Source organism: Plecotus auritus, assembly GCF_963455305.1.
Source record: "Plecotus auritus genome assembly, chromosome: 9".
In the NCBI taxonomy this organism is placed as follows: domain Eukaryota; kingdom Metazoa; phylum Chordata; class Mammalia; order Chiroptera; family Vespertilionidae; genus Plecotus; species Plecotus auritus.
The window spans coordinates 123,676,114-123,688,812 of record NC_137783.1 but is presented as its reverse complement, the minus strand read 5'-3'; the positions used below and the strand labels follow the sequence as shown (position 1 = coordinate 123,688,812).

At 38.4% G+C, this 12,699-nt stretch overlaps 1 protein-coding gene across 3 annotated transcripts in view; it reads left to right on the top strand.

The window, feature by feature from the left end:
* The window catches only part of PIK3C2A (phosphatidylinositol-4-phosphate 3-kinase catalytic subunit type 2 alpha), a 108,779-nt gene that overhangs the window by 58,101 nt on the left and 37,979 nt on the right, over positions 1 to 12,699 (top strand). For all 3 annotated transcript variants that reach the window (XR_013961591.1, XM_080687136.1, XM_080687137.1), the window contains exons 9-11: positions 8,782 to 8,925; positions 10,516 to 10,558; positions 10,644 to 10,854. Coding sequence is in view for 2 of the 3 variants with exons in the window: in XM_080687136.1 (XP_080543262.1) it covers positions 8,782 to 8,925; positions 10,516 to 10,558; positions 10,644 to 10,854 (398 nt within the window). In the remaining variant the exon portion in view is untranslated. The remainder of the gene's footprint in view (positions 1 to 8,781; positions 8,926 to 10,515; positions 10,559 to 10,643; positions 10,855 to 12,699) is intronic.

Here is a 12,699-nt window from a genome sequence, read left to right as displayed (position 1 = left end):
ACTTTATCCTCTAGATCAGGGGGCTATATCTAGTCTACTTCCTATTCTTGTAAATAAAATTTTTTTTTGGAACACAGCCATATCCATTTGTTTATATAATTTTCTATGCTTGCATCTATGCTCAAATACTAGAGTTGAGTAGTTAGGACAGAGCTTGTATGTCTTGCAAAGCCTAAACTATTTACTTTGCCATTTTACAGAAAAAGATTGCTAATCCCTGCTCTAGCCATTTATGGTATTTTTAGCTGAGAATAGGAAGTGGGTTGGGGTGGGATGTGGTGTGTGACATGGTTAGTCCTGAGCTCTGAAGTCACTCAGGCTATACTGTGGAGATTAGATTTAGGGTTGGCAAACTTGGTATAGTAGTATAGAAATGCTACTTAGGAAGGTTTTGTTTGTATAGTAGTCCAAATGAAAGATAATGACTATGGTGAAGGTTGAAAAGGAGGGAACTGATTAATAATACTTAGGAGATACAATTGGTAAGGTTTTTAAAAAATATATATTTTTATTGATTTCATAAAAGGAGAGAGAGAGAGAAATATCAGTGTCAATGATGAGAGAGAATCATTGATCAGCTGCCTCCTGCATGCCCCCCACTGGGGATTGAGCCTGCAACCTTGGCATGTGCCCTTGACCGGAATGGAACCTGAGATCCTTCAGTTCACAGGCCAGCACTCTATCCACTGAGCCAAACCAGCTAGGGCGGTAAGGTTTTGACAGGTAATGAGATATAAGAAGAAGAAATAGTGTCGGGTAACTTCCATATTTCTAGCTAGTAGTACATTCTTATCAGCATACTAGAGGCCCGATGCATGAAATTTGTGCAGGAGTAGGCCTTTCTTCCCCTGGCTGCCAGCACTGTCTTCCCTTTGGCACCCGGGACCTGGACTTCCCTCGCAGCCACAGCCCCGGCTTCGTCCAAAAGGTCGTCAGGAAGGACTTCCTGGTCTAATTAGCATATTACGCTTTTATTATTATAGATACACATCTTAATTTATTCAATAAATGTTTACTGAGTATCTCATTGAGAAGCACTGTTGTAGGTGCTAAGGATATGGGAGTGAACAAAAGAAACTGTAATCCCTTCCCTTTAATTCTAGTTGGAGGAGACAGACAATAAAATATACTAACAAAGTATATGTGATATCAGGTGGTAAATGATACAGAGAAAAATAAAGGAGGAGAGTAATGTTGCAATTTCAAATAAGGTAATCAGAGAAGGCCTCATTGAGAAGATTTGAGTAAAGATCTGAAACAGTAGAGAAAGAAATTACTAGTTATCTGGGGGAGGAGTGTTTTTGGTATATTTAAGGTCCACCAGGTCTTTATAGCTGGAATAGAATGAGAGAGGAAGGCAAGAGTGGAAACAAATCAATTAAGAAAATGTTTTGCTAGCCTCAGGAGAGATGATGATTGCTTGGCCAGGGTGATTATAGTAGAAGTGGTAAGAAGGGGTTGAATTCTGTGATATATTTTGAAGTTTATGCTAGGATGATTTACTCATAGGTTGGATGAGGAACATAAGAGAGAGAGGAAGAGGGAAAGGGAAGGAGGGAGGGAGAAAGGGAGATTGAAAGAAGAGCGAGCACACGCACAGAGCGAGCATTTGGAACTTTGGAATTGCCTTTTAGTGAGATTTTGAAAATTGTAAGAAGAGAAGTTTGGGTGAAAGATCTGGTACTCAGTTTTGGACATTATGTTTGCTATGACTATTATTCATCCAAATAGTGATGTTGAGTAGACAGTTGGATATAAATCTGGAATTTAATGGAGGAGTTCCAGACTGGAGATGATGATAACTTGGGAATCATCAGACTATAAGTGGTATTTTTCAGCCATACGACTGGATGAGACGATCATTGCAGGTAGAGGGGAAAAAAAATAAAAAACAAGATATAGGACTGAGTTCTGGATATCTCTCCCATCTTGAGTAAAGTCCACATTTCCCTGTAGCCGCCACCCCACTTCTCTATTCTACTGGCAGCAGAACTCTTGAAAGTTAGTCTGTTTTGCTGCTTTCACTTCCTCTCTTCCCATTCTCTTATGAACCTCCTCCAGTCAAGCTTTCAATCTCAGCACTTCCCCAAAACTGCACTTATTAGTCTTTATTTTTCTCAAATTTTCTATAGTGTTTGATGGAGTTGATTGTTTCTTCCTTCTTAAAATACTCACATGGCCTCTGTGATATCACTTTCTTGTTCTCCTACTTGCAGTGTCTGCTCTGTTCTCACTCTTACCTGTGCCTTCCTCCTGACCTCCTTATCTTCCCGACCTCTAAACATTAGAATGCCTCAGAGCTCATTCTAGTTCCTCTTCTCTTCTCTATCACATCCTTGGTGATCTCACTTATTCTCATGTCTTTAAATATCCTACATATGCTCATGGTTCAAATTTATATCTCCAGACTTAACCTCTTCCCTCAAATTCAAATATCTATTACTTGACATCTCAAATTTAAGATTTAGAAAACTGACTTTTTGTATTATCCTTCATATTTATTTATCACAATCCCCCTTCTTAATAAATGGCAACTCTGTCCTTTCATTTGCTCACACCAAAATCTTGGAATCGTATTTGATTTCTCAAGAAAAGGATCTTTCACATCTCACATTCATCTAATTCCTGACTTTTCTACCTTAAAAATATTAAGAATAACCACTTTTTATTACTATCAAAGCTACAGTCCTCGTCAATTACAATAGTTATAATAGTTTCTTTACTGTTCTCTTAGCTTCTGTCTTTGTATAGCCTGTATTCCACAGGCAACCAAAATGATAGTTTAAAAAGTATGTCATGCTCCAGCTGGTGTGGCTCAGTTGGTTGGAGCATCGTCCTGGGCACCAGAAGGACATGGGTTCGATTCCCAGTCAAGGCAATAAACAAAAAAACAAATAAATAAAAATAGGTCACTAAATCAATGTGGTATCTTGGATTGTATCCTGGAAGAGGAAAAGGAAATCAGTGAGAAAACTGGTGAAATCTGAAAAAGTCTATAGTTTAGTTAATAGTAATGTAACCAGTGTTAATGTCTTAATTTTGACAAATGTAACATGGATATGTAAGAAGTTAAACTAGCTTCCTTTAATGCTACACAATTTTTGCAGCTTTTCTATAAATACAAAATTATTACAAAATAAAAGATTTATTTTAAAAATAAGCACAGAAGGAGAGAAACCAAGATGGCGGCATAGGTAAACACCTGACCTGCTGCCTCGCACAACAATTTCAAAACTACAACTAAGAGATAAAACGGACATCATCCAGAACCACAGGAAGGCTGGCTGATGGAAATTCTACAACTAGAAGGAAAGAAAAGCACACTGAGACTCAGAGGAACTGTGGAAGGCAGAGGTAGAGAGGCGCGCACCCGGAAAGGACTGGCAACTGAGTACACGGCTGGCTTTCTCAATCGGGAGGGAGACAAAAGCTCCCTACTGCTCTGAAATCCATTTCCGGGCAAGACTCTGGGGACCCAGACTCATACAGGGAGAAACTGGACTGTCTGGCAGAGGGCGAAACTCGAGGGCAGCTTTCTCTCAGAGGTGCTTGCAGCGATTACCGCGGGACACTGAGACCCGGGGGCCTCTTAGGGCAGGGCTGATGGGAAGCCAATGCTGTTTGCTCTGCCCTGAGATTCTGCCCCATCCAAGCTGAGTGCAGAGGCTTTTTCATATGAATGGTCTGGTCCTTTGAAATCTAAACTTACCTATCAAACTGCAACTGAGTCAGAGAGACACAGAACATCCAAAAGAAGGCCCAAGGCCCCGCAGCAGCTTGCATTGCTTCACAGCTGGGTCTCATCTGGGCACCTCCAAAACCCAAACAAAGAAGAGAAATCTGCAGATCTCTCCGTAGCTCCTGCTGGGTGGCCTCAGGCAGAGGCTAAATTAGCACCTCCTTGGAGATCCAAGAGCCAGTGTACCCAGGGGTCAGAGTAGGACCATCCAGATTACAACTCCTCAGATCTATAAGGGACACACTCAGGGGGCAGACTCAGTGAGCACCAAAGCCCCACTGAAGCAAGTCTTGTCTCATAAGGATGTCTCCAGCACAGAAGTTCTCCCAGCATAGACACAGCTGATCCTCACAGCCAATTGGCCTGGAGGTCAATTCCTCCCAGTGATACCAACAACAATCAAGGCTTAACTACAACAAGACTGTGCACAAAGGGGTGCACCAAGAGTGTCCACTTCAGGTAACTGGGGAGGCTGAGCCACTGGGCCATATAGAACACCTAGCACACAAAGCCACTCTATCAACTCAGGGAAGCAGCCAAAATGTGGAGACAAACAGGTCCCAAATGAAAGAAATGGAGGAAAGCAAACGACTGGATGTAGAGTTCAAAACCACGGTTATAAGGTTTTTCAAGAATTTCCTAGAAAAGGCCGATAAATTTAGCGAGACCCTCGAGGATATGAAAAAGGACCAACTATAAATTAAACATACACTGACTGAAATAAAATATAATGTACAGAGATCCAATAGCAGACAAGAGGAGCGCAAGAATCAAGTCAAAGATTTGAAATACAAAGAAGCAAAAAATACCCAACTGGAAAAGCAAAAAGAAAAAAGAATCCAAAAATATGAAGATAGTGTAAGGAGCCTCTGGGACAACTTCAAGCGTACCAACATCCGAATTATGGGGGTGCCAGAAGAAGAGAGAGAGCAAGATCCTGAAAACCTATTTGAAGAAATAATGACAGAAAACTTCCCCCACCTGGTGAAAGAAATAGACTTACAAGTCCAGGAAGCACACAGAACCCCAAACAAAAGAATCCAAAGAGGACCACACCAAGACACATCATAATTAAAATGCCAAGAGCAAAAGACAAAGAGAGAATCTTGAAAGCAGCAAGAGAAGAACAGTTAGTTACCTACAAAGGAGCACCCATACGATTGTCAGCTGATTTCTCAACAGAAACTATGCAGGCCAGACGGGAGTGGCAAGAAATATTCAAAGTGATGAATAGCAAGAACCTACGACCAAGATTACTCTACCCAGCAAAGCTGTCATTCAGAATTGAAGGTCAGAGCTTCACAGATAAGAAAAAGCTAAAGGAGTTCATCACCGCCAAACCAGTATTATATGAAATGCTGAAGGTATTGTTTAAGAAGAGGAAGAAGAAGAAAAAGGTAAAGCTAAAAATTATGAACAACAAATACATATCTACCAACAAGTGAATCTAAAAATCAAGTGAATAAAAAATCTGATGAACAGAATAAACTGGTGAATATAATACAATCAGGGGCATAGAAAGGGAGCGGACTGACAATTCTCAGGGGAAAGGGGAGTGGGGCGTGTGGGAAGAGACTGAACAAAAATCATATACCTATGGATGAGGACTGTGCGGGGTGGGTAATAGCAGAGGGTGGGGTGGGAACTGGGTGGAGGGGAGTCTTGGGGGGAAAAAAAGGAACAATTGTAATAATCTGAACAATAAAGATTTATTTAAAAAAATGAGCATAGGAAACAAATGTAAAATAAAAGAAAATGAAAACTAATAGATAGTTCTGTGAAAAGATTAATACAATGTACAAATCTTTTAAAAATTTTAAATTGTGCCACTCTTTTGCTCAAAATTTTGTTTGCTATCTTATTAAAATTCAAAGCCCTAATTGTGGCTTCAAGGTTCTATGCATTTTGACCCACTACCTCTCTGATCTGGCCTCCTACCCCTTTCTTCCTTTGTTCTGGTTGATCTGCAGGTGTGCTCCCCAACTGGGCCCCTTGTATTTGTTACCTCTTTTTGGTTAATCATCACCTGAGGGTATTTTTCCATTGATTTTTAGAGAGTGTGGAAGGGAATGAGGGAGGGGGCAGAGAGACGAACATTGATATGAGAGAGGCACATGGACTGGTTACCTCCCACACATGCCCCGACCAGGGCTGGGGGGTTGAACCTGCAACCCAGGTCCGTGCTCTTGACTGGAAATCGAACCCAAGACCCTTCTGTGTGCCAGCCAGTGTGCTAATCATTGAGCAACGTTGGCCAGGGCTACTTCCCATATTTTTTATAGCTTTATTGAGATAGAATTTATATACCATAAAATTTACCCATTGGATGTGTACAATTCAGTGATTCTTTTAGTAAGTGAACAGAGTTGTATAATTATTACCACAATCCAGTTTTAGAACATTTTCATCACTCCCAACAAGTCTCCATGTGCTACTTTGCAGTCATTCCCCATTCCCAGCCCCAAACAACTACTGTTCTGGTTTCTGTTTCAATAGATTTGCCATTAATGAGATTTCATGTAAATGGAATCATGCACTATGTAATCTTTTATATCTGATTTATTTCTCATACCATACCATTTTTAAACTCTACCCATGTTGTAGTATAAAAGTTGTAGGATGTATCCATAGTTTGTTCTTTTTTTATTCTAATTTTTTAAAGTTTTTAAATGTCTTTTAGTGATTTCCAGAGGAAGGGAGAGGGAGAGAGAAATAGAAATATCAGTGATGAGAGATAATCATTGATCAGCTGCCTCCTGCATGCCCCACACTAGGGATCAAGCCTGTAACCCCGGCATGTGCCCTAACTGGGAATTGAACTGTGATCTCCTGGTTCATAGGTTGACGCTCAACCACTGAGCCACACCGGCCAGGCAAAATTGGGGACTCTTGAATCTTCATGGTTGTGAGATTTTGTTAGAAGCTGTCTGGTAGAAGAAGCAGAGAAGTTTCAGAGCTCAAATAACATGCTTTGTCAGAATGAGGGTGCGAGGGCTTAGAAGCAAAGGAGATTGTGATCAGAGTATGACATTGTAGGTAAGATTTTGATAGGGTGCAGTTTTGGGGTTAAAGATACTGTGAGTTTTCCACACAGACATTTATGTAACTGAGGGTTATAAGATATAGAGTGGAATAGAAAGTCAGATAAATATTCAGAGCAAAAATTTGGCATGCAGTGGGAGAGGTGACCACATGTCAGTGGCAAGGCAGATCGCTCAGGGGCCAAATCAGGTGACAGAAATTATATAATTATTTGAACAGAGAAATTTAGTAAAAGGTAGTTAATTACTATAGGGGGTTAAAGAGGACTTTAAGGCAGGAGTTTGCATATTATTGGCATGCCAGATCTAGCCTGTCGCATGTTTTTATAAATAAAGTTTTATTGGAAAATAGCCGTGCTCATTCATTTATGAATTATCCATGTCAACTTTAATGCCCTAATAGCAGAATTGAATTGTGACAGAGACTGTGTGGCCCACTAAGCCTAAAACATTTACTATCTGGCCTTAAAAAAATGTTTGCGAACCCTGCTCGAAGGGGTCCAGAAGTTATAGGTGCAAAAAAAGCAGCTATTACCTCTAGATTGAGGAACAGTGGGTAGTGAAGGAACTTGAAGAACTTAAGATAGAGCCTCTCCCCCACCTCATAATTTATGGCTGTCATAGGAACACACAGGTGGCCTATGGCAAAGAAACTTGCCAGAGTTGTCAGATTGGGAGAGCATGGCCTGAGGGTGCCTGGTCATTGAGGATCACTAGGCTACCACCCTGAATTTAAAAATGGAGGACTGGAACCCTGATGAGAGTTACCTTCATGCTGCTGTTGCCTTCTAGTGTCCCTTTGGTGCCCTCTATTGACAAATCCTAACTGTTCCAGTTGGCAAGAGAGAAATGTTTATAGGGTCTAGCTCCAGTATCACAAAGTAGACCATAGAAGAGTGGATTTGAAACTGATACATAACAATTTGATCATTGGCACATAAAAAAAATGATGAAGAATAGTATAGGAAAATGGCATGAGCCTCAAAACTGGAAAGATTTTGCATGAGGGTGGAGGAGTAAAAGTAAGCAGAAATATAAGTAAGTGAAAGTAGCAAGCTAGATAATAGACTTTCAGCCCACGAGGACTGCCAGGTAATTGGGTATTTGAGAAAATGAGGTGGCTTCATTTAAGCATGAAGGTGAAGGGAACATTCAGTTTATGGTAGCCAAGCTTCAAGAGTGGAAAATTTTAAATTTTTAAGGGTGGTACAGTACTGAGTTTCAGCCCATTCTTACAGTACTTGGCATGTAAGTTTGGCATAAATGTTTGATGAATTAATGCATTATATAAGAATGTTTCTTAATGAGATAATGTACTTTAAAACAGTGATGGGGGAGTGGAGAAGTATTTTTAAATCATTAACGTCAGGTAATTGATTTTATTACATATTTGTACATATTATACTTTCGAATCCTGGTGAATAAACTGTACTTGAATATAGTTCATAGGGATTTTCTTCAAGGAAGTTTCTTCTTCTAACAGAATTTTTTAAATGATGGTTGTATAAATGCAAATGATGCTTAAAAATTGGCTAATTTCTAGTAACTGTTGTCCAATGTTATTAATATGTAACCAACCTGTAAAGAACTTGGTTTTTTATACCAATTTTTCATAGGATGGAGAGAAGGGTTAATTTATTTTTTTAATGTGGAAATTATTCCCAATGAAAATAAAAAATAACTTTTTTTTAGAGATTTAGTAATTTGTTAGTAATTTATTGCTATTATTTCTGATTCTAATATGAAACTAATGGTATTTGCATATAAATAATTGTTAGGCAAAGTGAAAATTAACCAGGCCTGCTTTTTTCTACTTTAAAGTAAACTATATAATTGAAATGCTGTATTTTTTTTGTTGTTTTCTTTTTCACCACAGAAGAGTAAAGAATAACTCTTCTTAGGTACATCAGAAATGTCTAGTTTCTGACTTCATGTCTGAAATATATCCTTTAAATTCTACATACTTATGTTTATTTTACTGTTGTTTTTTTTTTTTTAAAGAACCAGCACCGAGCAGTAGATCAAGTAATTAGAGCCGTAAGAAAAATCTGTAGTGCTTTAGATGGTGTAGAGACTCCTGCCATTACAGAATCAGTAAAGAAGCTAAAGAGAGCAGTTAATCTTCCAAGGAGTAAAAGTGCTGATGTGAGTATTTTTTAGTAACTACCATTTTATTACATGCAGATATGTAGTACTTAAGTGACCATCTACTGCTTATACTGGCAGATTTTTGCTTCTACTGGACAAAATGTTATTTTAATTTTGGCTATACTCTTATTTGTGTGTGTGGGGGGGGGTTGTTAATCCTCATCTGAGGGTATTTTTTCCATTGAATTTTTATTTTTAGAGAGAGAAAGAAATATGAGAGAGACACATCGATCAGTTGCCTCCCACACAACCCGCCAGTGGCCTGAGATCAAATCTGTAACCCAGGTACATGCCCTTGACTGGGAATTGAACCTGAGACTCTTTGGTGCACAGGCCGACACGCTAACCACTTAGCACACCTGCCAGGGCTTTGCTTTACACTTGATTGGGTGACTTACCTGGTAAGGTAGGGAATTCCTAAGAGGAGATGGGCTGCCTTGGAAGTTTTGTGAGAGTTGACATTGAATAGGTGGATGCCAAACTGTGAACCTTTTTTATGTAGAGCAGGAACTCTGGCATAAATGATTTGGTTGGCATGAAGGACCGAGATGGTAATAGGTACCATTTCTCCCTTTGGATGGAATGTTTATCCTGCCAATAGGGGGCGTTCTATTTTGGACTATATCTCCTTCTTGTTGAGAAGACCCAAATGTCTCAATAATAGTGACTTACTACCTCAGTGGAAACCAGGTTAGGAGCCCTCTTTTGATAGCATACTGTTGCTTTCGTAAAAGCTCTCCCCAGCCTCTTTCTGTTCATAGGGATGTTCATAGCTTTTACTGGAAGGATGAGAGAAAGTGGATTGCAAGACACAGTTATGTTGATAGTTAAAAGTTATGTTAATAGTATGCCCCTCAACAGATATCTAGGAGATAGCTCAATCCATTTATTCTCAGAGAGCTTGTCCATATGGTATACAGAAATTTGGGTATATCCAAACTTTCTTACGTGCTTGTTTTAAATAATTTAAAAATATATATGAAATCACTTGGAGGTGATCAACTACCCTGGTCCTAATGTTTGAGGTTTCTATTTGTTATATTAATGAATAAAGGAGCAAAGAGTATGAGGAGAGCTCAATTTAAATAATTATAAGAGCTATTTTGAGACACAATAGAGTTCTAGTTTTCTTTTTTATATTTTTTAAATATATATTTTTAATTTCAGAGAGGAAGGGAGAGGGAGAGAGAGAGAAACGTCAATGATAAGAGAGAATCACTGATTGGCTGCCTCCAGCATGCCCCCCACTGAGGATCGAGCCCAAAACCTGGGCATGTGCCCTGATTGGAAATCGAATTGTGACCTCTTTGTTCATTGGTTGGATGCTCAACCACTGAGCCATGTTGGCCAAGTGAGTCCTAGTTTCTTTAAGGCTATTCTTATCATGCTATTAATAGAGCAACTAATGGAAAATAAAATACTGTATTAGAATATTTATCACTTTGGGTTTCAAATTTTAATCTAGTTTAATGAGGCAGATTTTGTTGAGTTTTTTCTTTGATATAGCATTTAATGTATTGAAGTGAAAGGTAAACATTTTATGTTATGTCGTAGGCAATTGTTTTACTAATTTGTATGTGTATGCAGGTGACTTCTGGAAAGGGAGACCCTAACAAGAGTTCAACTGGGGGTATGTATGTCTTTAAGTTCTTTATATTTTAGCAATAATTATTGCTTTTTCAGAGAATTATATTAATAATTTCTTTACAATCTAGGCTCACTGAATCCTGAAAATCCTGTTCAAGTAAGCATGGATCAGTTAACTGCAGCAATTTATGATCTTCTGAGACTCCATGGAAATTCTGGTAGGAGTTTTTCGGACTGTGCTCAAAGTAACAGGAATATCAAGGAAGCATGGACTGCAACAGAACAGCTCCAGTTTACTATTTTTGCTGCACATGGAATTTCAAGTAACTGGGTATCAAAGTAAGTAACTGTTTAAAAGAATATATGTACAGCTTTATCTAGAAATTATTCTAGTCTTGTAAAATGTCAGCATCCACTGTCATCTTGGTATTTACATGGATGAAAAAAGAACCACCAGATACCTTAGTGGATTTTATAAAAATTACAGGGATTTTTTAAGCTGTTCCAGTAAAAAATATCACTCCTGCTACATGCAATAAAAGGCAAGAAAATGTTTAAACTTACTAGGGCAAATGTTGATTAATAAATTGGTCTAACTTATGACTGGAATTCTTTTGCCTTTCCTTTAGAACCAGGATAATTTGGAACAGTGTAATGGGACTAGACTTTATCCCTTTTTCTTCTTTTTAGTAGTTTATTGATTGCTAGACTTTGAAGTCTGCAAGAGCAGATTTCTTCAAATTTTTTGTTTTTATCTCACTTGAGGATATACTCATTGATTTTTAGAAGGAAGGGAAAGGGGCGGGGAGACATCGATGTGAGGGAGAAACATCAGTGGGTTGCCTCCCGTACATGCCCTGACTGCAGATCGAGCCTGCAACCCAGCTATGTGCCCTCACTGGGAATGGGTGTGTGGAATGATAATCCAGTGAATTGAGACACACTGGCCAGGACTCTTCTATAATTTTTAATTTAGGTTTTTCCTTTCTGATTTTTTGTCAATGCCATAAAGTTTGCTGACTTTAATTTATTTGCCAATGACTAATATAAACTGAAAAGTCTGAACTGAATATTTAAAATTAAATCGTTTCATAATAGCTTAATGCTATAAAATAAGGTAAAGCCTAGTAAAGAGATACCAAATTCTGCTTAAGTTGAGCTTCATATAAAATAAAAAAAATGAAATACAAAAAATAACATAATAAGTTGAATGTGGTATTTTAATTCATTCAAGAAATATTTACTGAGCGCCATCTGTGGGCAATGTTCTTCGTGCTACTAGAGATGCAGCAGTAAAAAGGCAGGAAAACTGCCCTCCTGGAACTTGCGTTTAAATGGGTACTGCCATGGCTGGGTAGCTCAGTTGGTTAGAGCATCGTCCTGATATGCCAAGGTTTTAGGTTTGATCCCCAGTCAGGGCACATACAAGAATTAACCAATGAATGCATAAATAAGTGATACAATAAATCAATGTTTCTCTCTCTCAAAATCAATCAATAAAATAAATACTTTAAAAAATAAATAAATGGATACTACTGCTGTCTGAAGGTATTTCATTCTTTTAACTAGTTACAGGGATAATACCCTCCAAATCTTCCATACACACACAAATAAATTTAGGGACACTATTAAGGAGAACAAATACTTAGAAGACAATACAGAAAACGACAATGATAATTAAGATAGAAATAAATTCAATAAAATGCTGAAATAAAGAGGGACAAGTGGTATGAGGTTGAGAAAAGCAATCAAATCATTAGCTAGGGATGTTTTGTGAACCAATGAGATTAGATTTAAAAAATATTTATAGCCCTGGCCAGTGTGGCTCAGTTGATTGATTGAGTATTGTCCCATGCTCCAAGAGGTCACTGGTTCAGTTCCTGGTCAGGGCACATGCCTGGGTTGTGAGCTCGATCCCCAGTAGTCAATCAATGTTTCTCTCTCATCGATGTTTCTCTCTTCCTCTCTCTCTTTCTCTCTCTCTTCCTCTCTATAAAATCAATAAAAACGTATCTTTAAAATGTTATATTTATAATAAGTGTATTAACAAAATGGTTCATGTGTAAGCCTACCAGTAAGTTAGAATACTAGTACAGTAGTTTTATTGAACCTCAGACTTCTGTTCTACAAGATTGCCTGATTATATGTAACCAGCTACTTGTGGCAATTAAGAGCTAAATTGTT